The sequence below is a fragment of the Trachurus japonicus genome, chromosome 2, assembly GCF_045865225.1.
Source record: "Trachurus japonicus isolate A0001 chromosome 2, Traja_1.0".
NCBI lineage: Eukaryota > Metazoa > Chordata > Actinopteri > Carangiformes > Carangidae > Trachurus > Trachurus japonicus.
This window is the reverse complement of record NC_140908.1, coordinates 4,536,897-4,558,717: the sequence shown is the minus strand read 5'-3', so window position 1 is coordinate 4,558,717 and position 21,821 is coordinate 4,536,897. Positions and strand designations below refer to the sequence as shown.

At 46.6% G+C, this 21,821-nt stretch overlaps 1 protein-coding gene across 5 annotated transcripts in view; it reads right to left on the bottom strand.

The window, feature by feature from the left end:
* LOC146990645 (nck-associated protein 5-like) overlaps nucleotides 1–21,821 on the bottom strand; it is a 120,639-nt gene that overhangs the window by 67,397 nt on the left and 31,421 nt on the right. For 4 of the 5 annotated variants that reach the window (XM_085796551.1, XM_085796561.1, XM_085796604.1 and 1 more), the window contains one exon: nucleotides 15,466–15,539. In XM_085796551.1, the coding sequence (XP_085652677.1) occupies nucleotides 15,466–15,539 (74 nt within the window). Of the gene's footprint in view, nucleotides 1–4,413; nucleotides 4,827–15,465; nucleotides 15,540–21,821 lie in introns of those variants that run through there. The other variant, XM_085796586.1, reaches the window with a different exon arrangement.

The window sequence follows — 21,821 nt, the reverse complement described above, 5'->3', positions numbered from 1 at the left end:
TAACTCCTCAACCTGAAACCTGAAAATCCTCCTCGCCGCTGAGACTCGGTCGCAGACACACGGCAATAAAACCCAAATCGCGTTTGGTTCTATCTATTCTCTCTTCTATTCACTTGTCACAGACGTATTTCCATGGCGTCCTCGCTCCGGCGCTCTGGCATGCCGGTAATCAAGTAATTAAAAGTTACTGCACTCATTGTAATTCACTCTAAGTAAAGACAGTCACCAAATGGCTTAAAGAGCTGAAAGACAACAAGAGAGGTGTTTGGGGAAAGAGTTTTTACTGCGTGGAGGTGAGCCTCTCCAGCAGCCTTTATCCATTTCGGTTTCAGCTGCGCCAACACCTCCAGCCACTGGACGAGGTCCTGCATGTTTCTCCCGCTATTATCCGATGATTTACAGCCAGGAAAGTGGGGGAGCCTCCAGTTTGTTGACATTCCCTGCCCCACGCAACCTCAAATAACGACGCTGACCCCCTTTTTCGAAACCTCGTAAACGGCTCGGGCCTGCTGAAAGCGCGGCCGTGACCAGGACAGAAATATGAAACAAGAGGGATACGCTCGCAAAAAAAAAAAGGGTTTAGACAGACAGACAGGCTTTGATCTGCAAACTTCTGAGATGCATGTGCCTGTGAAAGTATGTCAGCCAGCAGCCTGTGTGTAGTAAACAAGGGCAACACCATATTATCTTGTAAATTGCTGGCATGCAGGATGATGACCTAAAAAAACAAATCCAATTTGGAGATGTTTTTCAGCGAGAACTGAAACATTTGTGGCGTTTCTTTTTTTTTTTTCTTTTTAAAGGCGTGAATATGAGAGATATAAACAAAAGCTTTTATAACGGAGGAAAACAAAAGGTTTACTTTTGGAAGCCAAGACACTAAATCTGGCTCTTGTGCAAAGAGAAAGAGGCAGTTTAGAAGCGGGGGTGACTGCAGAAACCGACCCACCAGCCATCGCACCTTGGTGAACTCATATGAAGCGAGTTCATCCATTTAGAAACCACAAAAATGCTCCGGCACTAATGACATCACTGAGCAGTCAGCGAGGGTGTCTGGGTAAAGCTTTGTCTCCAGGCAAAAAAAAAAACAGCCAGTGCAAGCAATAAGCCACTGATAGCTAGCAAATAAAAGCCTTTTATTGGTTATAAATTGTGTCAGTCCATTAAACTTTATGTTTTTCCTCAGTGACATTACTCGAAGTTAAGCCAACAGCAGACACAAGAGAGGAGACATCTGATAGTCCCATTTTCAACTTGTTAACATTCAGTGAAACACAAAGAGTTCTGCTTCTCTGCATTGAAAATATGAATGTCAAAATCCTGTATTGAGCTATTTATGTTGTTGTTTTTTTTCAGATGCAATAGCAGGTTCATCCCAGCCCAAGAGAGCTCTGCAGACTGTTTTTAGAGTTCCCACGTGCTGTTCGTGGGAGAAGATAAATGTAGAGCAGGCTGAGGGGAGGAATGCATTCAAAGCACCCTTAATTGAGCTGGATGGCCTGCAGTCACAGAGGCAGAGCGTCTCAACCAGGCTAGATCCCGAGATGTGCCTCACACGTACACATCATTAAAGCGGCTGCTTTGGCTCGCGGCTCCGCGGTGCCGACGAGCGCTGCAAGAGACGGTGGGAATTACATGGGAAAAAGTTTGTCTGGAAGGGAGCTCCCCTCCCTCCTTCAAAAAAAATGAAAGTCCCCCTGGCTGTCAATGAAGGGGAAGTGCTCCCATGCTGAGGGCCCAACTGTGTCGGCCATTGAACGGAGGAACATTCCTCAGTAATTCAGTTTGACCTGAGCCCAATACGCTAGCTGAGGGTCACTGAATACAGAGCGCCACATACAGGGAGCGGACGAAAGGGGAGGAGGAGAAGTTGGGAAAATCGGATGTAGAGGAGTGAGGGGCGAAGTGACGGACACGACTCGGAGGGGTGGAAGGAAACACAAAAGCACACGTCAGGACGATCTGCCTGAGCGCTCTTCATTTTTTCATCAACTGGATTATTGGCCAGGTTTTTAACAATGATGAGTGGCACGGCGTCTGGGAGCCAGAGCGACCCGGGCCACACTTGAGTGTTGTTAAGTGCTGAACTTTTCACATCCATCTCTTTAGAGAGGGAATTTTCCGCAGCATCTAGGCCACGATAGATTTCCACCACTGCACTCAGACACAGAGCAAATGTGGCCGACCGTCGCGTGACTTTTAAATGAAAACTGCTTTAAATGTAGGACACATGATGCAGTAATGGGACGCGCTGGTCAAACCAAAAACGTGGCAGCAGGCGGAAAAAAAGAGAAAAAAAGAATCATAATAATGTAGAGAAATGGCTGTGATGCGGCGTGGCCGGGGAGGAGAGAATTACAGTTTTAATTCTATAAAATCAAATCCCTCCACTTGGCAATCCTCTTATCAAGTAATCCCCAGGTGGGTTTCAGAGGCAGAGGGCAGCAGGCTCAAACTGCCCCAGTGCAGCAACACATCTGCCCCAGTGGCGGGATGATATCACCGGCTGCTGCTCTGCTCTAAATAAAGGCTTTAAACTGACACTGTCAGTGCACATACTGGGCCAAATGGCTCAACTCTCTTTGGTATAAGTAATGGGAACTGCCCTTGTGCGCCCAATAACAAAAAAACACCAAACACTGGTATAAATATTTGATACATGTCTGTCCTGGTTGGGCTGCGTTCACTGACTGAAGTCTACGCAGGAGATTGCAGATGGAGATTAAAACGACAAAATATTGTATCAAATGTGTCTTTCGTTTAGACGGCGCTCCTGCTCCCGCCTAAAGGGTAAAAACGCAAAAGTCTGTTCTGCGTTTACATCACAGTACAGGAAAATAACAACAAACATGTCTGATTCCACAAACTTTTGCGATTTCCCCCCCAAAACGCTCGTCTACACGCGGAATAACGCTTTTGCGTTTTCTGTTCGGATCGTCTCCGTGTAAACATAGCCTAAAATGCATGCAAATTGTGCATCCAGTGCATGGTGTAATGGTGCATGTCATGCGGCCTGGGAGAGGGAGGAATTTCCCTCAGGTCAGAGATCTTCCTGACCAAAACATTAGCTGCTCTCGAAGGACGAGACGTCACATGGTTTGCTGTTGATGAAAACTGGTTTATGAGGTCACAGTCTTGAATATGGGTTAAATGTTTTGAGTGACTTCAAGGTTTGAGGCACTTACGAAACTAACACAGAGAGTTTAAAACTTTAAGGTCATCCCAGTGAATAACTCTCCTCATGAAGCAATAAGAGTGATACTGTGAATTGCTACTTCACAGCATCCACAGTTATAAAGTATCCACTACATGGCACAGGCTATTTTCTGCTCTCATGTTGGGAAGCACCCGTTCCCAGGGCAAAAAGACTCAAAAGGCAGAGAATGGCATTTCTCTCTGGCACGTTGACAACAGCAGCAAGAGAGTGATGATACCGTCCGTACTCTCCCATGCTCTCGTTTTCATGTTTCCCTTCGCATTGCTGTTTTTAGAGGCAACAAATCCACTTCTGGCTAAAAATACAAAGCCAGAACCCTGCGACTAACTGGCATCCCGGGTGTGTAAGCTGCAAACATGGCAACCCCAACCCCCCCCTTCTCTCTCTGTGTACAGTAAATACGGCTGACTGGGAGGAAAGACCCCCTGACCCTGCTGTAACTTTGACATATGGACGCTGCGCCGCGGCACTTGACACCACATTAACGGAGCATGGCCGTAAAAAAAAAAAAGAGGGACCGCTGCTGCATCCACCGGCCATTCCATATTCCCCATCACTTAGCTGTATCCACACTTCAATTCAGTCACCATTCATCTCGGCGTGGGATTAGCGGGGATAGAAAATCTTAATCTGCCTGAGAGAGAGAGAGTGTGTGAGGAAAGAAAAAGGAGTGGAGAGGGAGGGAGGGGGGGAAACACACCACGCATTCCTGCACATACAAATCCCCTGCAATGCTGGATTGTTTTACCGCTGCTTGAACGACGGGTATCCGTTTCCTTCTGTTATCAATCAGAATCCGAGTGGTTTTTAACGCAGGCCACTATGCTGTTGCCACTAGCAACAGGACACGCGACCCCCCCCACCACCTGAAACTGGCTAATCGGGCTCAGTGCAAATCAGGAGATCATCCCCTGCACATGTGTACAACGCATGCTCTTTGAAATATGTTCCCACCTCAGGAGATTATGAAGAAAAACTGCAGCTCAGAAACAATGTGAGGACGACTGAAGGGTTAAAAACCATCAAGCCTTTCCTGCATTAAGACAGGAGCAAAAAAAAGCTGAGTGTGCATGTATGCAGTCAGTCAAAAAAAAAACACACACAGTGGAAATCATGCACTTGCACGTTGGGTTGATTTGCCTGTTTGGTGGTGTGGTGGTGTGGTGTGTGCTGTCTCTCTGGCGTTGCTGTCTTACCCCGGTGGAGATGCGGCATCCTGGTGCAATTCAGAGGACACACATGGTAATCCACCAGCACGCTTCCCTCCCGCTCCGCAGCTGCTCCCCCCGCTGATCCCGTCAGATGATAAAGTTTACATCCACAATGCAGCACTAGCCGGCTCCGCTGCTGCTGCTGCTCCCTGCCTGCCTCTTCTACTTGACTGGGACCAAACTGCCTCTCCTCCCTCTCCCTCTCTTTCTCTCTCTCTCTCCCTCAAGCACTCCAAACCCTCGCCTCCCTCTCCTCTCCTCTCCTGTCCTCTAACCCTCTCCCTGTCTCTCTCGATCTGCCAAACGTGCGTTGACTCTCCCGATGCTGCTCCTCTCCTCTCCTTTCCTTCGCCGCGCTACGTACGCTCTCCCTCTGTGCTGTGCTTCTTTCTCTCACTAACGCACACACACACACGCTCCGAGGCTCCTCTCCTCCTCTCCCCCCACCCCGCCGCCCACAACGCCTCCTGGCTGTATGTTTCCCCCTGTATATTCCTCTCCTCAGTCTGTCTCTGCTTCTCTCTCTCTGAGCGCGTCCCTCCTCCTTCAGGCTTGCGGGACGTTTAACATGTGTTGAGGGAGAGAGCTGCTCTCCTGCCTCTCTGAAGGAGGCTCTTTCCTCAGGGGAGGAGAAGCGAGGTTAGGGTGGGGGGTTGTATGGAGGAGGAGGAGGAGGAGGAGGAGTTTTTTGGGGGGTGACAACAGCGTTGAGGGGGGTTTAACTACAACAAGGGGACGTGAACAGGCAAGCAGCAGCCGGCGTGTGATGTTCCACTAAGTGGACTCTTTTAGAGACAGACAGGGACGAGTGAAGAAGACAAGACCAGAGCAAATAAAGACACACACAAAGAGGGAAAAAAAGTTAAAGTCCCAAACTTTAAGGTGGCTCAAAGAGACAGGATGAGTCACACACATGGAGAGCGACTTATGTGCAGCCACTCCTTGGAAGCGTTCATTATCTTGCATGTAAAGGCTATAGATGAAAGGCATTATGTGGAAAATGAAGGGAAGGAAGCCATCAGAAAATCAAATGTTGCGTGCAGTGGGCACGCTGACAGATTTGGAAAGTTACTAAAAAACTGTCAGATGCAAACTTCCCCATTTGCATCTGAGTGCTGGAGGGAAGGAGAGGGGGAAAAAAGTGGTTTCAGATGCGAGCTCAGTAATCCCACAAACACTAAACCGGTGAAATGTTATGAACGCACCTTTGTCTCTGTGGTACAACGCTTCATCCACGCTGAGCCACCCATTCTGACACCCCAAAAAAAAACCTCTCTACATCTGAAAACACTTGGCGGCCTGTTTAAATGTGCAAAGGGGGAGGAAAGCGTTTGGAACGACGACACGGGAGAAAGAAAGAGAAGCCGCTGACAAAAGGCAGATAGGGACAACCGAGGAGGAGAGGAAGATCAAGAGAGCAGAGGACAGAAAGTGAAAGCCAGAGAGAGAGAGAGAGAGAGAGAAAAGGCTGAGAAAGAAAAAGAGAGAAGAGAAGTGCTTGGGCCGAGTGACGGACCGGGCTCCAGCCCATCTGCCACAATCACAATCAGTCTCAGCTGAATGGCTGTGACAAACTGCAGCCTGGAGCCCACAGCATCAACCAGGCAGGACGTCTGCGAGGGCCGAGGGAGATGAGAGGAGGGGGATGAAGAGGCAGAGGAGGAGGAGGAGGAGGAGGAGGAGGGATACTCTCTATTGTCTGCTCCCCAATAGGACCAGTGCGAGAGGGGGCGGGCACCAGAGGGGTGAAAGGGGGAATTAAAAGGGTCCCAGTGACAGGAGAGCTCAGTTAAAGAGGGGGAAGAAAAGGACGGCGCTGACTTAGAGCCGGGGCCGCCGCCGCCACTTCGCCCCACATTCACTGTCACTAATGTCCTAAATGACACTAACCATGTGAGAAAATTAGTTTAGGGGCGGGGGCTGGATGGCTTAGAGATGAAACATAAACACACAGGGATGAGTTTCCTCCTTCACACACACACTGTAGAGATTACTTGGGGCATCATCCAACTGCGATCATTATAAAAAACCTGACACATCCCGTCAAGTTCTCGTTATCAGAGGTCCTCGTAAAGCCGGTGGCCGTTTGTCATCGTAAAAAAAAAAACTGGGAGAGATTCATGATGCCTGATTATGGCGTGTTTGACCGGAGTGTCATGCGGAGAGGTAATTGTGTTTATCATACGTGCAGCTGTCTCGCAAAGGGGAAAAATCTGAATACATAGCGAGCATGATTCGATTCCAAGAGCAGGTGGTCACCAATTAGACACCATTGTCCCATTCGGAGGAGACAAATGGACGGCTGAGTCAGCACCAACACGTACATATGTGCTGTAATCAAGAAATATTGAAGGGAGCGCTGCGTTTTAATTTCATCAACGGCGGCGAGCGGACGTTCGTTGAGCTATTGGCTGAGTGACCGCTGTAAACAGACGGCAGTGGAGTGGTTTGGTCAAAATAGATGGATGCATATTTCCCAGAATCCCCCTCTTTCCCATTATGAGGAAACAGGCCATGTTTGGTTGTTAGTTTCCTTCCATTTTAACTAATGAACGTTACATCTGCATATACGTCTTTTACACTATAATTTGTGTATTTATTACAATGTATATATGATGATGTGTCTGTATTGGTAATATTCATGCACGTTTGAGTGTGTGTGTGTGTGTGTGTGTGTGTAAGTGTGAGTGTGTGTGTCCACTCTGCGCTGAGTGATCTGCTGAGCTCATTAAGGCGCTGCTTATTGCTCTGCCAGGGGTGTCAATGACAGATTCCACTGTTTGGAAACACTCGGCCGCCCACACAGCCAGCCTGGCTCCACCACTGTCGCACACACACACACACACACACACACACACACACACACACACACACATACAGGCTAGGTTAGCATTCCACAGAGAGGAGGGGGGGTGAAGGGAAGGAGACAGGATGGTGCTGGGACAGTGGCTGGAGGGACGGCGGGTCGATATGGATTTGTAATGGGGTGCAGGGTGGTCTGGGGCCAAGGGATGCTCGTGGTTGTGGTTGTGTGTGTGAGTGTGTGTGTGTGTGTGTGTGTGTGTGTGTGTGTGTGTGTGTATGTGAAGTGTGTGTTTGTGCACACAGAAAGGAAACATGTGAGTGTAAACACCTTTGAACTGTAATCTAAGTTGCTGTACTACTGGGCTACTGGTTAGTCTGGATGGAGTTACAGTAAGATCCTCCTGTTGTCCTTCTGGGTCAAATCTGGTCCCTTCCTCCATCCTTCCTTCTTTCCTTTCTTCCTTTCTCTCTTCCTTCTTTCCACGATCCTTTTTCCCTTCCTTTCTTCCTTCCCATCGTCATTACTTCTTCCTTCCTCTTTTGATCCAATTGACCCTGCATTTTTCTTTCCTCCCTCTTCCTTTCTTCTTCCTTCCTAGAACGAATCTGTTCCCTCCCTCCATCTTTCTTTCCACAATCTTTTTCCTTCCTTCTTTCCACAATCTTTTTCCCTCCCTTCCTACAGTACCTTCTTTCTTCCTTCCTTTTTGACCCAATCTGTTCCCTCCCTCCATCTATCTTTCCTTCCTTTTTCCCTTCCTTCTTTCCTCCCATCTTTCCCTTTGTCCTTCCTTCCTTCCCTTCGTCCTTCCTGCCTTCCTTCCTTGACCCAGGTGGACAACAGGAGGTTATGCAGCAGTTCAACAATGTAAAAATACTCAGTTTATACAGAAATACAGAGTTTGTGTCCTGATTGATCGGCTTCCAATCATTATTATTGATTTTCATTAAAAACACGAGATCAGAAAATTGGAATTAGTCCTTCTGAGAGAGCGTGATATCTGTGTGTGAGACTGAGATAATGTTCAGCATCTGCACCGAAGCCAAAGACGATCACTATCAGCTCAAGTGTAACCTACATACCTTTATAAATTGCTTAAACTCTGTCCGGCTCGTGGTTCCTGTTTCATGTCTTCGGTCTGAAGATGAACTCATAATTGTGAAGAAGTGCTCCTTCCACACAGTTAAATTATTAATGCATTAACATGTAGGCAGCATGTTAATGTTGTAGCCTGTCCAGATGGAGCTAAATTCAGCCACTTGAAGCTGCTGGATGTTTTAATGTATTCCAATGTATCATATTTTATGGGCTTATCATATGTTTGGAATGTAAAATCTTCAACTCCAGCCGTAAAATGAACGCGGTGGGATGGATTTTAAACATTTTCCTTCATACTATAGGTGCACAGGAATGGAAAACACCAGGGCAAAGAGCAAGTTTACATCTATATGTCCATGAAATGTACAAACATCCTGTCAGTGGAGCCTCCAGCCACACTTCTCCCTCTGTGACATTAATCCCCTGCAGCCAGGTCACACATGAGCGAGCGGAGGAAGCCGGCATGTGTCACTCACTCCAGCTTATTACAGGTCGATTCCGTCGTCTAGGTGTGTGCGTTCCCGGTTGGACATTAATCACAGAGAGGGGGGGAGGAGAGGAAAAACTTTGTCTCCTTCTTTGCTTCGTGTTTGAGCTTAGCCATGATTCTGAGAACAGCTATTTAACGTCTGATACGAGCGGGGTAAAGTACGGGGTTGAGCGTGGTTTAGAGACACATCAGAGGTGCAGTGGGTGGCTACAATCCATCCAGGAGATACTCAGCTGTCAACATGGCTAGACTCCTTTTTTTGGGGGGAGGAGGTGGTGTTTGTTTTCAGTATCAGGACGAGTAAAGGAAATGCCAATCCGTACACAGGCAGCGTGTTTGTTTACTCAACGCGAGCCTCGAGGAGGCAAAACGCCCAGACAGATGCAAATCACATGATGGGTCACGCTGCACGAGCCCCTCCACAGATCATGTGTGTGTGTGTGTGTGATGGTTAACTTCTGTGTGGCAGAATGAAGTGTGTAATACAATGAAAGCGATAATGCACCTCGGTCATGTTTCATTAAGCAGGGGGATGGGGGCGGAACGACAGGCGGGGATGGCGGTCAGGCCAGAGGCTTTCTTCTTCTTCTTCTTCTTCATGGAAGTCAGGAAACGCTTGGAAGTCATCACGACTGGAAAGAGCCGGATTAACGCCGACGGAGTTAATCTTTAATTAATGTCAAGTAAATCACGAAGAACACTTTCATTCCTTGTGTGATTACGGTAAATAAATGAGACAATTATGGAGTAATCTCGGAGGAACAGTCACTGATAGTGCTTCTAACGATTCCCGTATTCCCAGTATTTCCATGGTTCAGCTCTGTAGAGAATAGATTCCCCCAAAAACGCTACAATGCAAAGCAAACCCAATGATACAAACTTGCTGCAGGAAGCTGAAGCAAACACATTACAAGCGAACTACAGAAGTCGCTCCTGAAGACTTACCGGATCTCGCTGTAAACTGGAAGCATTAGATGCGATTAGAAAAGCTTTGATAAGTCTAAATCAATGTGGTAATAGGTTATTGATGTTTAAATGCAACATTCCTGAGGTCTTCCTAAACAACTTGGATCTACAGCCCGGTGGGATGAGATAATGACTTTTCCTGAGCCGGTGCATTTACTGTACTGTATCCTCTGCAGCAGCTACAGCGTTGTCTCATTGGCACCGCATGATCTCATGGATTTGTTTGATTTACTTAAAGAAACATTTGTTGTTTTTTAAATCATTGGGCGCCCTCTGAAGTCTGAGGTGTTGTGGATTTCACAAATTTTCACTCCTTCCTGTTTCCTCAGAGAGATGAGAGGATGTTTGCCAAAGAGCCCTGAGCTTGGAGGTAAATAGCGTGGATGCAACCACTGTGACTTCCACCAGCCAAAACCACACGGGATCTATCAACAACCCCAAACCACACAGGATCTATCAACAATAAAAAAACAAAACACACACACACACACGGAGGATCTATCGCTCTTCTTATCTTAAAGCGAGGATGTTTTCCACAGCGCTGTGCAGCACCCATATAAGTCAAAATAACTACACGCTCTCATGAGCACAAAAGGAGTCGCAGCACATGCTTCTACAGCTTATCTTGATGAGAAGAAATCTTTTCATCGCACAATGGAGGAGGTTAATAGACCTGGATGTAGTGCGAAACTTCATTTAATTAAACGTACAACTGACTAAACCTGCCTGGAATCAGATAAAAATGTAATATTCTGAACCCACACATTCTTTAAGTGCTTTTCCTGCAGCACATTGGTTCCTATTAAGAGTCTGAAACTTGCTTAGACAAACAACAGTGGTAATAACCCATTATGCAACGACTGAGGTCTTAAACACAGCTAATTGCTTCTAGGAATGCAGATAATAGCCTATTCAATGCAAATGCCAAGAATACGTGTCACAGGTCCTATAAAACGCTGTTGTGAAACCGCTACATCCCTACACCAGCTGGAAACAACAAGTATTGTTCACTGCTGTATATCTACTACTGTATATCTGCTGCAACAGGATACGTCCATTATGCTAAGCCTGGCTTTATACTTAACCTTCTTCTCACTCCTTTTTAAATATGATTATGCTTTTGTGTTTTTGTTTCCGATTTTCAACTTGTCTATGTGAAAGAACAAACTGAAATTGTGCCTTATTTTGTTTTACATGTTCGAAATGAATAAAAAACAACCTTGAATGCATCATAAAAGAAATCTTAAGGCTTCTGGTGCATGATATGTGCAAAGGGAGGGGGGTGCAGGTGGTGCAGCCGTAGCATGTCACGACTGTAGCAGTGTGTGCATGGGAATGCGGCGCTACAGTATGTGACCAGCAGCGATGAAACGACCTTGAGGGAGCGTCAATAAAAGGCTTCATTAACCCGTTCGATTAACCTCCTCCTCTCATAAGCTCAATAAAACTGATGCATGTATTTCAGCCGGGGCCTGGAGTTTTTGCTCATGAATCAGGAGCCTGAGTGTTTGGCGTTTACAGGAGCGGGGGGAGACGGGCGGGCTTAGCGAATCTTAGCTGGGATAAACGCACACGTGTTGACTTGTGTCATAGCAGCAGCGGCAGCGGCGGCGTCACCTCCCTGACGAATCGCTTTAAGGAGTTCATCATCACGTTCGCAGCTTGACAAGTATGGTAAAGCTCAACACTACATGCCAACAATCAATCACGCTATAAGATGTGAAGAGCTTTTTGCTAATTACAGATAGCACACATGAAAGGGACGCTCTTATAGCACCATTACCTCCTATTCTCAGCCTCGCATTCCTCATGGTTTCTACCTCACGCGCTTTAATCAAGCTTCTCTACACACACAGACACACACGCTGATTTTAAATGATCCAAACACCAAATTCCACCAGTGCCTGGAGGTCCCAATGAAGTTTTCATAGACTGATTTATTTACCCACTGACGGTTCCTGCGAGATATTTAAGAGTCTGGACTCCTGGGCCGTAAAGTGACGTCTAATGGATGGATTAGGCTAAGTCATTCACTTCAGAGGGCACACAAATATACTTTGGGAGCGTATTAGATCTCTTTGGAGCTTAGCGTGATCAAATTATTGCATTACACTGGTCAACTTATCCAATTAAAGTTGTAAAATGCGCGGCTCGCACCCAGCCGAGACGGCGGATCCCTCGGGGGGGCGTTTGCGGGGAGGCTGAACCCTATCCACCTCCTCATCGACGGAACAGGCCTCACCACATACTTCAGCTGAGGATTACAGCCTTTCATCTCGCTCAGACCGCCGGCAGCACACAGGCGTCTTTGAGGCCAGATATGGCTTGTAGTAACATCAGTAAGGTCCAGATTTGTAAAGCTGTTCCCCAGCTTTGCGCTGTGGTCTTTTCCCCCTCTCTCTCGTGTGTGTGTGTATTTCTCTTTCGCTTGACCTTGTCGTCTTCTAAGTGCAAGGACGTTTTCTTCCATTAGTGCCCCCTGAGCGACAAATTTGAGGAAAACTTAAAGCGGTTTTGAGCCATTTCTCAGTTCTCTGACTTCAAATGAAACAAATGAAAAGTGATTAGTGGCTTAAAAACCAACACTCTTAATAGCTGAAACAATTAGGAGAGTTTTGAAAAACGATTCTGAGGGATTTACACTGATTAGGAGCAGACGTTTCAAAATAAACCTACCCTTCAAAAACCAAGCAACTTCGGTCGGCCCCAAAAATCTAAAACCTCAGACGTCTCCTCCTCTGATGAGACAAGGACAAATGAGCAGGAACGTTGAGCAGCTACAGTACACAACAGGGCTGGTCAATTTCTATCCCACCCAGAGGCAGATTCACTTAGGCAAAGAAAAGTCCTATTACCCATAATCCCACAGCAAAGCACACATCTGATCTGACCCCTTCGTCTTCGACGGCACCGTTGCTCCATGAACATGACAAATAGCTTATTGATCGGCAGATGTCGCCGCTAATGTCGTGCAGCTGCAGCCTCCCGCTCCACGCAACCTGTCCTAAGCCCCTTTTGGATCTCCAGCTGAGCCCCCTGCCCCCCCACTCCTCCTTATACACCTCCTCCTCCTCCTCCAAACCTCCCTGTGCCTCCCTGCCCTCTAAGGTGTGGAAAGGGTCACAGACGAACGCCATCTGCTCCGGCAGAGAGAGAAAGTGGCAGGTGAGGTGAGGCCAGCTCTGGGCGACGTGACCCACAAAAAACAAAAAAAAAAAAACAAGGTCAAAGAAAGATTCAGCGAGAAACAAACACCAGCTCAGATCAAGAGTGGGAAAATTGTGAGATAGAAAGGGGAAAAAGAAAGAAAAAAAAAACTAATCTACATTGTTTTAATCCACAGGGAAGATTACACAGTCACGGTGCCTTGACGCAGCAGCTTGTCAGAAAGAGGTCATGCAAACTCACTCCCCGCCCCGTCATGCTTTTTAGCGCTGCCGAGCATCCATATGTCCGTCCTGCACGTCTGTCACTCAACGCCGGTCTGTAATAAACGCAGGATGTTTGTCGCCAGCGTTTCAGAGCCGCCACTAATGACACTGTAAAGCTTTAAAAAAAGATATTTGATCATATTTAATTAGAGTTCCCTGCAAACAAAAGATGAATAAGGAGGGGGGTTTGGTTTCTATACTGTACGCTGCATCTGATGTTGCCAAATTTGGATCTGCTCCATCTGATGTTGACACTGCGCCGTGGAGCTTTTGTTTCCGTCTGTCAAGGACGTGGTCACATTGAATAGAGGGTGCAGGAAAGCCCGGCCAGCATCCCACTGGGGTTTTGTGCTCCATCGAGCAATGATGCTGTGACGGAGTGCGAGACTGTGTCTGTGTGTGTGTGTTTGCATGTTTGTGTGTGCCTGCATAGGATACAGCAGATGCTTCTGACACGTATGATACAGTACGTAATCTAAACTCTATATACGATTCCTCACTTGGCAGGAAAAACCACTGAACGTCTGGAAAATCTCCTTCCTGCAGCGTCGTGCATACATCTGCTTTTGACCCATATGTTGAGCTTGTTCCAAACAACCAGAGTCTCTCCACATCTACTTCTCCGTGGCTCCAAAGTTCCACTGACAGCGGCGTATTTTAACGATTTATCGAAAATGCCTCACAGTCTCTCCTCTAACCACAACAAAAGGGAAATGTCTCTGCGTTCGCCCTCGACAGGGATATTTGATACACCTTACCGACGCAGAAAAGTCGGCGGGCTTAAAGAGAAGTCATAATTGTCCAATCTGTGTACCTCAGCAGTGTGAAACTACCCTATAATACGATACAATGAGAGACATGAATGCAGCGGGTCACTGGGTCATGACGTATGGGATGCAGAGAACTAGAGGAATGTAAGAGCTTCTCTTTCTCCTCTTGACGGATTGATGGGCCCCATATTCTGAGGGGTGGAGGGAGACAACTATGGCATCGTGAGATGCTGCCTAATAAGGGGAAAGAGGCGTTTTTTGTTTTTTTTTCAACTCGCAGTCTGTGTTTTAACTCAACAAAAGCCTTTGTGGAGTCATTTATCACTGTCACCGCGCTGAATGAACAACACTGGAAAAGTGATGAGAACAAATACCACCATCCTGGTGGTTTGTTGTTTCTAAAAACCGAGCGTGGCTTCGGTTGCGTCTCAACCAACGCACAAGTTCTTGTCTCCGCGTCGTACCTCTCATTCCTGCGTGTAAGACCGAACCGAGCGATGCATTATGCGTGTTTGTGTTGTCAGCGCTTGACGTCCCGTCTTCTCCACTTGAAGTTTGGACGCAGTTTAACACCGCTAAGTTTCTGTTCTGTAACATGAACAGAGCCCCAGCGCCGTGGTAACTCCTTTACCAGATGCACAAATCAATTCAAGCCCTGACTGTGGTTGTGACAACCACTCCAACAACCAATCCAAGTTCATGGCTTTTAAAACCACCTGGTCCTCTGGTCCAAGACTCGGGTCAGTCCCCACAAAGACGCTCTGGCCTCTCTAAGTGGCTGTGAGGTCACTCTGGGTGTCAGTGAAGATGACTTCCCTGTCCTATAAAGAGGGGTGGGGAGGGTCATTCCTTTACACATCACTTCCTTTATTAAGGGGCTGCCCTGGCCTAGTAAAGGGGATGGTCAGTGGTCATCCACCCCCACTCCCCCCCAGCCACCCACCCTGAGACCCCTATCCCCCTGCGTCCAACCCCCAGCCCCTCGCTGCTCACTCAGGGGGAAAATTACTTTGAGCTGGGGGGAATACAGCTCCATTGAGATGGAGAGAGGCCGGCTACAAAAGAGGCTGAAGTTTAAAAAATTGTCTCTCTTTTCTGCGGGGGCGGTGCATCACTGGAAGGGCTCGGGACGATAGGAGCATGGAGGGGACAAGGTCATTAGATTGGCATCTCCATAAGCTCTTCATTCCCATTGTCTGGGCAAATCCGCTCCAAAAGGACCTCCATGAGAAATGCCCCCAGTCAACCCCACACTGAGCCCAGAATCCCCCCTTCCTTTTGTCTGACACTTTTTTCTTTTAGTGGGCTTCCAAACACAAAAAAGCATTTCTCAAGAACGGCGTACAAAGCTTGTCTCGCGCTGGAAACCAAACAACATTGTTCAGCGGAATGGATTGCGGGGCAGCTGCTGATGTTCCTCGCCTTGGCAATAAAACATCTGGCCCCCCCAAAAAAAAGCTATGGAGGACCTCTTACCTTCGGACGTTCCGCCGCTCCTCCTCCAGCTGTTTGAGGAGCTCGTCGATGCATTTGTTGGCGTCCATGTATTCCTGCAAGAAGACACCAGAGAAGAGTAAACAATGGAGTCCAGCTTCATGCAAAACACTTTACACAATGATAACAGTGGATATTCATGCTGATGAAGATCACGACTGGCTTGTGTTTGTTTTTATTGAGTGTGAAGAAGAACAGTAAACCAGTGTAGTGCTGCTTTTCCACAGAAAAAAGTGCTCTTCTTAAGAAAAAGGTGTGATTAATCAGTTTAGTCTCTCTCTCTCTCCCATTCTCCCTCTCTTTTTCTATGTGTAACTCCAGAAGCACCTCTGGGTAACTTCTAACGGCTGGCCCAGAAGCGAGCCCAGCTGTGTAATGTCAGCTGGGAATAGCCCCACACTCCCAAAACGTGCGCTACTGAGTTACAGCACGGACGAAATGAGCTAAGGCTAAGAGCGGAATGGAAAAAGCAGATGTCAGGATTTCTTGGCTCCGGCCTAATGATTTGCCTCTTTGTGGTCCCGACTACATAAAGCAGAGGGGGGAGGGATGGGATGGGATGGGATGCAACTGTAAGAAACAGGCCACATAGGCACCATACTTCAACCATCTGGGTTTGCAGACCTACAGTAGAGAACACGCAGCCAGTTGTGACTGGATGCTGTCACATCGGTGTGGTCTAGGTTTTTGAGACTAATTAATTAGAGGTTAGCTTGACAGCTCATGACGCATCTCCTGGGTAAACCCTTATCTCCGCGGGACAGATGCTCTCCATTGATTTCTGGAGACTCTGCTCATGTGCTCTCGGTGTGATTAAATAACGGGGATTCCCGTGAAGAGGTCAGAGGACAGGGGAAGCGCATTCATGAGCTTCTTGTTTTTGTTAGCTCATTCCTCTAATTAATCAAACACAAAGACTCACAAAGAAGCTAAAGTCAATCAAAAGATCAACAATGACCCTGTTGTTTCTGAACTTCTTTGAAAAACCCTTTGGTCAATATGAAAACAGGATTATTGTAACAACAGCAAAACACATTTCTGTGCGACCACACTGTGAATCTGAATCCAATATAATGCAACCAAAACCAGCGACAGCCTCAAAAATCCTCTGCAGTCTCCAGTCCTTCATTGATTTTTCAGACGTGTAATTATAATAATATTTCTCTATGCGCCTGCAGTCTGAATAGGACAGACTCTGACCCCCCCATGACCCCCGTCCGCCTTTGAGGCCTGACCAGACTTAAACTTTCGTCTGCTATCGCTGCGTGAGTTTTTTTAACCTGTGGCCTTGAGAGCAAAGAGACTCAACAGGCCAGATGTTCACAAGTAGAAGCTGCTGGTCTAAATACAGTAAGTGCAGTTGTTTAGTCTTCCTTGCGGTTTTCCCATCGCCGCCCGTGAGGCAGTTATCACACTTAATCTCACATCTGAGGCTCGCACTCGAAGACTCCCCGTCACCGCCACTTGCCCCGCGATGCCAGCAGAAAGTGGCAAAGGTCCAGGCGGCCTGCCGAGTCGCCAGTCAAGGGCACTCTGGGTGACCATTAGGCAAATGGGGCTGACGCCGAAGCAGAACAACAGATCGATTGCTTGACAGTGTGGTGCCGTATTTTTTTATTTAAATTCTGGCACTTTTTCCACAAAAAAGAAAGAAAAGAAACGTCAAGGCATCATCTCTTCATCCATCATTGCCATCATTAATTCTGATTTAACCAGTGTGACAAATCTCTCATGTTTGGAAAGCGACCAATTACAGCGTCTAAACTACAGTGGCCCAAAGCCATCTGCTAGTCTCAAAGTGCCACACAGCCAGGATGCCACTCACGCCCCGGCTGAGAGGCCATTAGTGCTGAGCACAGCTCCAAAAGTTTCATTTACTGTTGGCTGCATCGGCAGTTAGTTAATCAATAGCCCAAACTATGGCGAATAATCACATTCATGTTCCTCTTTTAGATGCATGCAGGAGGATGTTTGCAGCATCCCAGCAGCAAAAAGTTCGAAGCTGCAAAAAAAAACTAACATCTGCCATCTCATCAAGTTAAAGTGCGACTTTTTTTTTTTTCTCGCAGCCAAAAAACCTGTCTGAGGTAAAAACGTCTGTCTCTGAGAGACCATTAGCAACTCGATCCCATAATGATCACGGCTGCAGCACAAAGGGGAACCTTCATTGTGAAAGCCCCCATGTCAGGGGAAATATTTACAGGCCACATCAGACGTGAAGTAAAGCTGCCTAAGTCTGTATTGTCATCGTGTATGGACCTCTGCTAATGACAGGGCACTATAATAATCCCCAGCGCACATGGAGGAATGTGGAGAATGCAGCATGCTTGTTGTCATGTGAAGTGGGGTGGTGGTGGTGGGGGGGTATTTAAAGCAGAGATTTAAAGCATGACTCATGTATGTTATATCTTCAGCCAGGCATTATTCCTGACGGTTTTACGGCGTGAGTGAAAGCCGCACCGTTCCCACGAGGCCCAGGTACTCACGTGTAGACTGAGAGGGGGGAAAAAAAGAAGAATTTACTGACCTGAGACTTTATCGGACGCATATTTCACAGACCCAGCTCTCTTGAAACTGCAGTTCCTTACAGAGGTTAAAATGTCCTAAGAGCTGTAAGCTCATAAGGAGTGCGTAATCACCTCCAAACTAAACTATACTAAATCACAAAAGCCCTTTAAAACAAATGCTAATACACTTTTCACAGACCTTCAGGAGCTGATTTAGGTGAGTTCTTTATTGATGTGTTGCTGCGTCTAATTCTTTTATTAAAGTTATGCTGGGATTTTATTTCTAAGAAGAAATATCTGCAGTTGTGTGGGAGATAAAACACCTCATGTTGATGATTAGAAATCCATTCTGAGGTGTTAGATTTCACGTTAAGCTGCAGATGAAACCCTGGATTTTTCATTAAAAGCTGCTATTGGATAGAATATGGATTTTTTTTTTCCTGTTATGATCTGAGCAGGGGCGAAGCGAGGGTTAACCTGGCAGGTAATGTGTTTGCTGATATTTCTGCCCTATGACCGCAGGTTCTCAGTAGTGTTTATCCGGCCATGTTTGCTGGTGTGTGTGTGTGTGAGGGGGGGTCAGTGTAGCTCCAAGTCCTCATTCGACTGCATCAGTGCCTTTATGAACATTTTTAAACAAGCATCGTCCTCCCTGCTGTTTTGGCAAAGCTGAGCAGGGAGGGGAAAAAAAACAAAAATAAAAAAAACACAAAACAAAGCAAAAAGCACACTTTTGGCCACATTAACATGCAAATGGTCCGACAGGCTGACTGACACACAAACCCCCAGCGCAATCTGTTTGAGATTAATGGTCCAGATTCTCAGTAATAAAACATAAGATGCGTTTTTCATCCATATGACTTTTGCTAGCACGCTCTGCTCCTTCACACATTCTTGAAGATTAGGAGGGATGGAATCACATCCTAGGAAAGCGTCTGGTTCTTATATATAGGCCTTTTTCGGAGTTAACTGGAAAAACTAAATAAACCTACGGCGAGATAAAAAACCTGCAACCGAGGTCAGCGCGGATCCCTTGAAGTCCTCGCCGCGATGAGTTCCCCTCCGCCGCCTTGATGTGTCTGCAGATCTGGTCTTTACAGATAAGACACCTTGTAGCGGCGTGCAGCTCTCTGGGAGTAAAAGCCCTGCCAAAGACAAGGTCGCAACCTCTACCCTCTACCCCAATCCCATCGCACCGACCTATCTTCCGCTTGCCATGAATTTCATGAGGACTGATGACATGCCAGCGCGGCCTCTGGGACCGCAAGAGCAACTGCGGAGCCCCTGAGCTGCAGGTCTGACAGAAAGCCGAGCTCCCGTACGGGCTACTGCGAGCCAAAGGTTACGCCAACAGAAAGCAGGATTCCTTTTTTTTTTTTTTTTTTATGGAACACTTGAGGATGAATTACAGCAGTGACTTTTTTCAAGGTGTGGGAGATACCGCATCTGATACGGCTGTTGGTTTTGGCCTCCCTCCAAAGACACGACTGCCAAACTCTCCTGCCATGCAACGCTGCGAACATCATTAGCGCAGATGTAAACACAGCAAATGTAATCAGCGTCAATGAAACTCATATGCCATATAATCCATAGTGAGGTAACAAACTTAATCAGTTTGACTAATTGTCTCTGGGTGCAGATCCTCCAGAAACCTGCCTCTGCTCCTATCAGGTCCCTGCATATCAGTCAGCCTCCGTTTAAATTCATTAGTCTTATCAGCGTCGTTTTGAGGCTCCGCGCTCATAATCCTTCATTCAGAGATCGTTACTCACATCCCCGATGACCTGGTGTCATAATATCAGCCCGGCCCATCAGGCTCTCATATCCTCAGACCCTGATAACTCCACCTGATAGGCCTGTCTTTTATCAAAGGAAAGGCCAGCTATTCAGGTTAATGTGTGTTTCTTTCACGTGGGAAAAAGCCACTCAGACCTGTGATCTGTCAGACAAAGAGGTGATCTTAGACGGTTTTATCACGCTGTCGACATGTTCCCGCGGAGGAAATTGTTGATTCTTGAGAAGACAGAAGACAGATTTAGATGTGGAATAGGTAGAGACAAGTTCACAACCCCCCTTCTCTCTGTGGCTGCGCTGCTCTTCCCAGACACCGACCGTCAATCAAACGGCGAAGCTATCGCAAGGCATACTCTCCAATTTATATCTCTGTCTATCTCAGTATGAATTATATATAATGCATTATCATATTGGACAGGTGGATGATCTAAAGACAACTCCAATATCCAAGTCAATGCAGAAAGTAGCCTGGCCATTAGCAAGACAAAGAGGAAGGGTGTGGAGCTTGATGTAGTAGATGGAGAAGATAAGAAGCGAGGCCAACTTTCATACTGTAACTGAAGTAACCACAATCTTTTTTTTCCCCAAATGTCAAACCCACACACTCCGACTTTAAAAGGTGTAATCCCTGAGCTTTCAGTCCTGGCAACGCCACCGATCCGCTAACGTCGTCTTTTGTAGATTTTGATTTTGATGTGCGATTACTTTAAGCCAGGTGTCGATTACATCGTGTTTCCTGGAGCTGCTGAACAATAAAACCGCCTGTGCTTCGCCAGCTGAATGCTTTTAATGTGAAACAGCAGCAACTGATGATAATTAGATCACATTATAATAATATTACAAACAAAACAGTAGCTCTGTGTAATCATGTTCTATTGTTTATTGTGAATCCCTCATGTGTTTAAAGGCAATTTTAATCCAGAACAGGAGTGGAAGAGAATGCAATAAATAAATGTAATGCTACAGCAAGAAAAATGCTGACCATATAAAAATAGAGAGAAAAGAGGAAGAGCATTTGCAGCATCTATCATCTCCCAATTTATCCATCCATCAATCAAACTTGAAGAATATTCACCTTAAAGTAAAAACAATCAAATCAAGCTCTTACCAACTCGCAGTTAATGAACCTTCCCTCAACAAATGATGCTGAAACTGAGCCGAGCGCTACACGGGCTAATTACACCTCAAAAACCTCAATGACTGTAAAGTTGTGGAGCCTCACACAGTGGCCTCATTGAGCCGAGGACATTCATCTAACAAATGGCTCCAGTGAGCAGGATATTCTTCATCTGCCTACCTGCCCCAGATGGAGGAGTGTCGGGGAATATGGATTACTCGAGCTACAAAAGGGAGCACTGTTCATCGTCGAGGGAGAGTTTCAGCAGGTTTTGGGTTTATCTGATGTTCTTCCTCCAGCAAGCACCTTCGGCTCGGCCCAGCCCAAACATCAACACCTCGCCACCGTCAGGAATCCAAATCCCCGCAGATTATCTTTCCAAACATTAAGATAGGTCCAAACGCTCAAATAACCCCCTCGTCTGTTCGGGCTCCTCCTCTGCCCTCTTTGGGGTTTTCGACAGAGCGGGCCATTCATGCCTGTTGGGAACAGTGGCAAAGCTGTTCGCGCCGTGGATCTCACAGGGGAGAGCTGAAAAACTAGCCGAGGAATGAAATACATGGGACCTGACATCGCTATTTGATCACTTCCACAGAGCTACCTGTGTGGACCGGGCATCACAGAACCTCTGCAAGCATGTGCATTTATCAGTTTGTGTGTTTTTGACTAAATCATGCTTACATTTCAAAATAAAAGCACAGTGAACAGACAGAATTATGGAGAAGTTGTTCTTCATTCTTCATGCCTTAGTTCATGTCTCAACATTTGACTTGTTATCTATAAATCTGGCCTTATTATAACTGACATTTTCCGTTTATCAGGACTTGTTTTGCTGAACAATGCTGAATTCAAGGACAGCTGGAAATGCGTGCATCCAGTACATTACACTCTCTATTGTCTCTCATGCACACAAATATTTA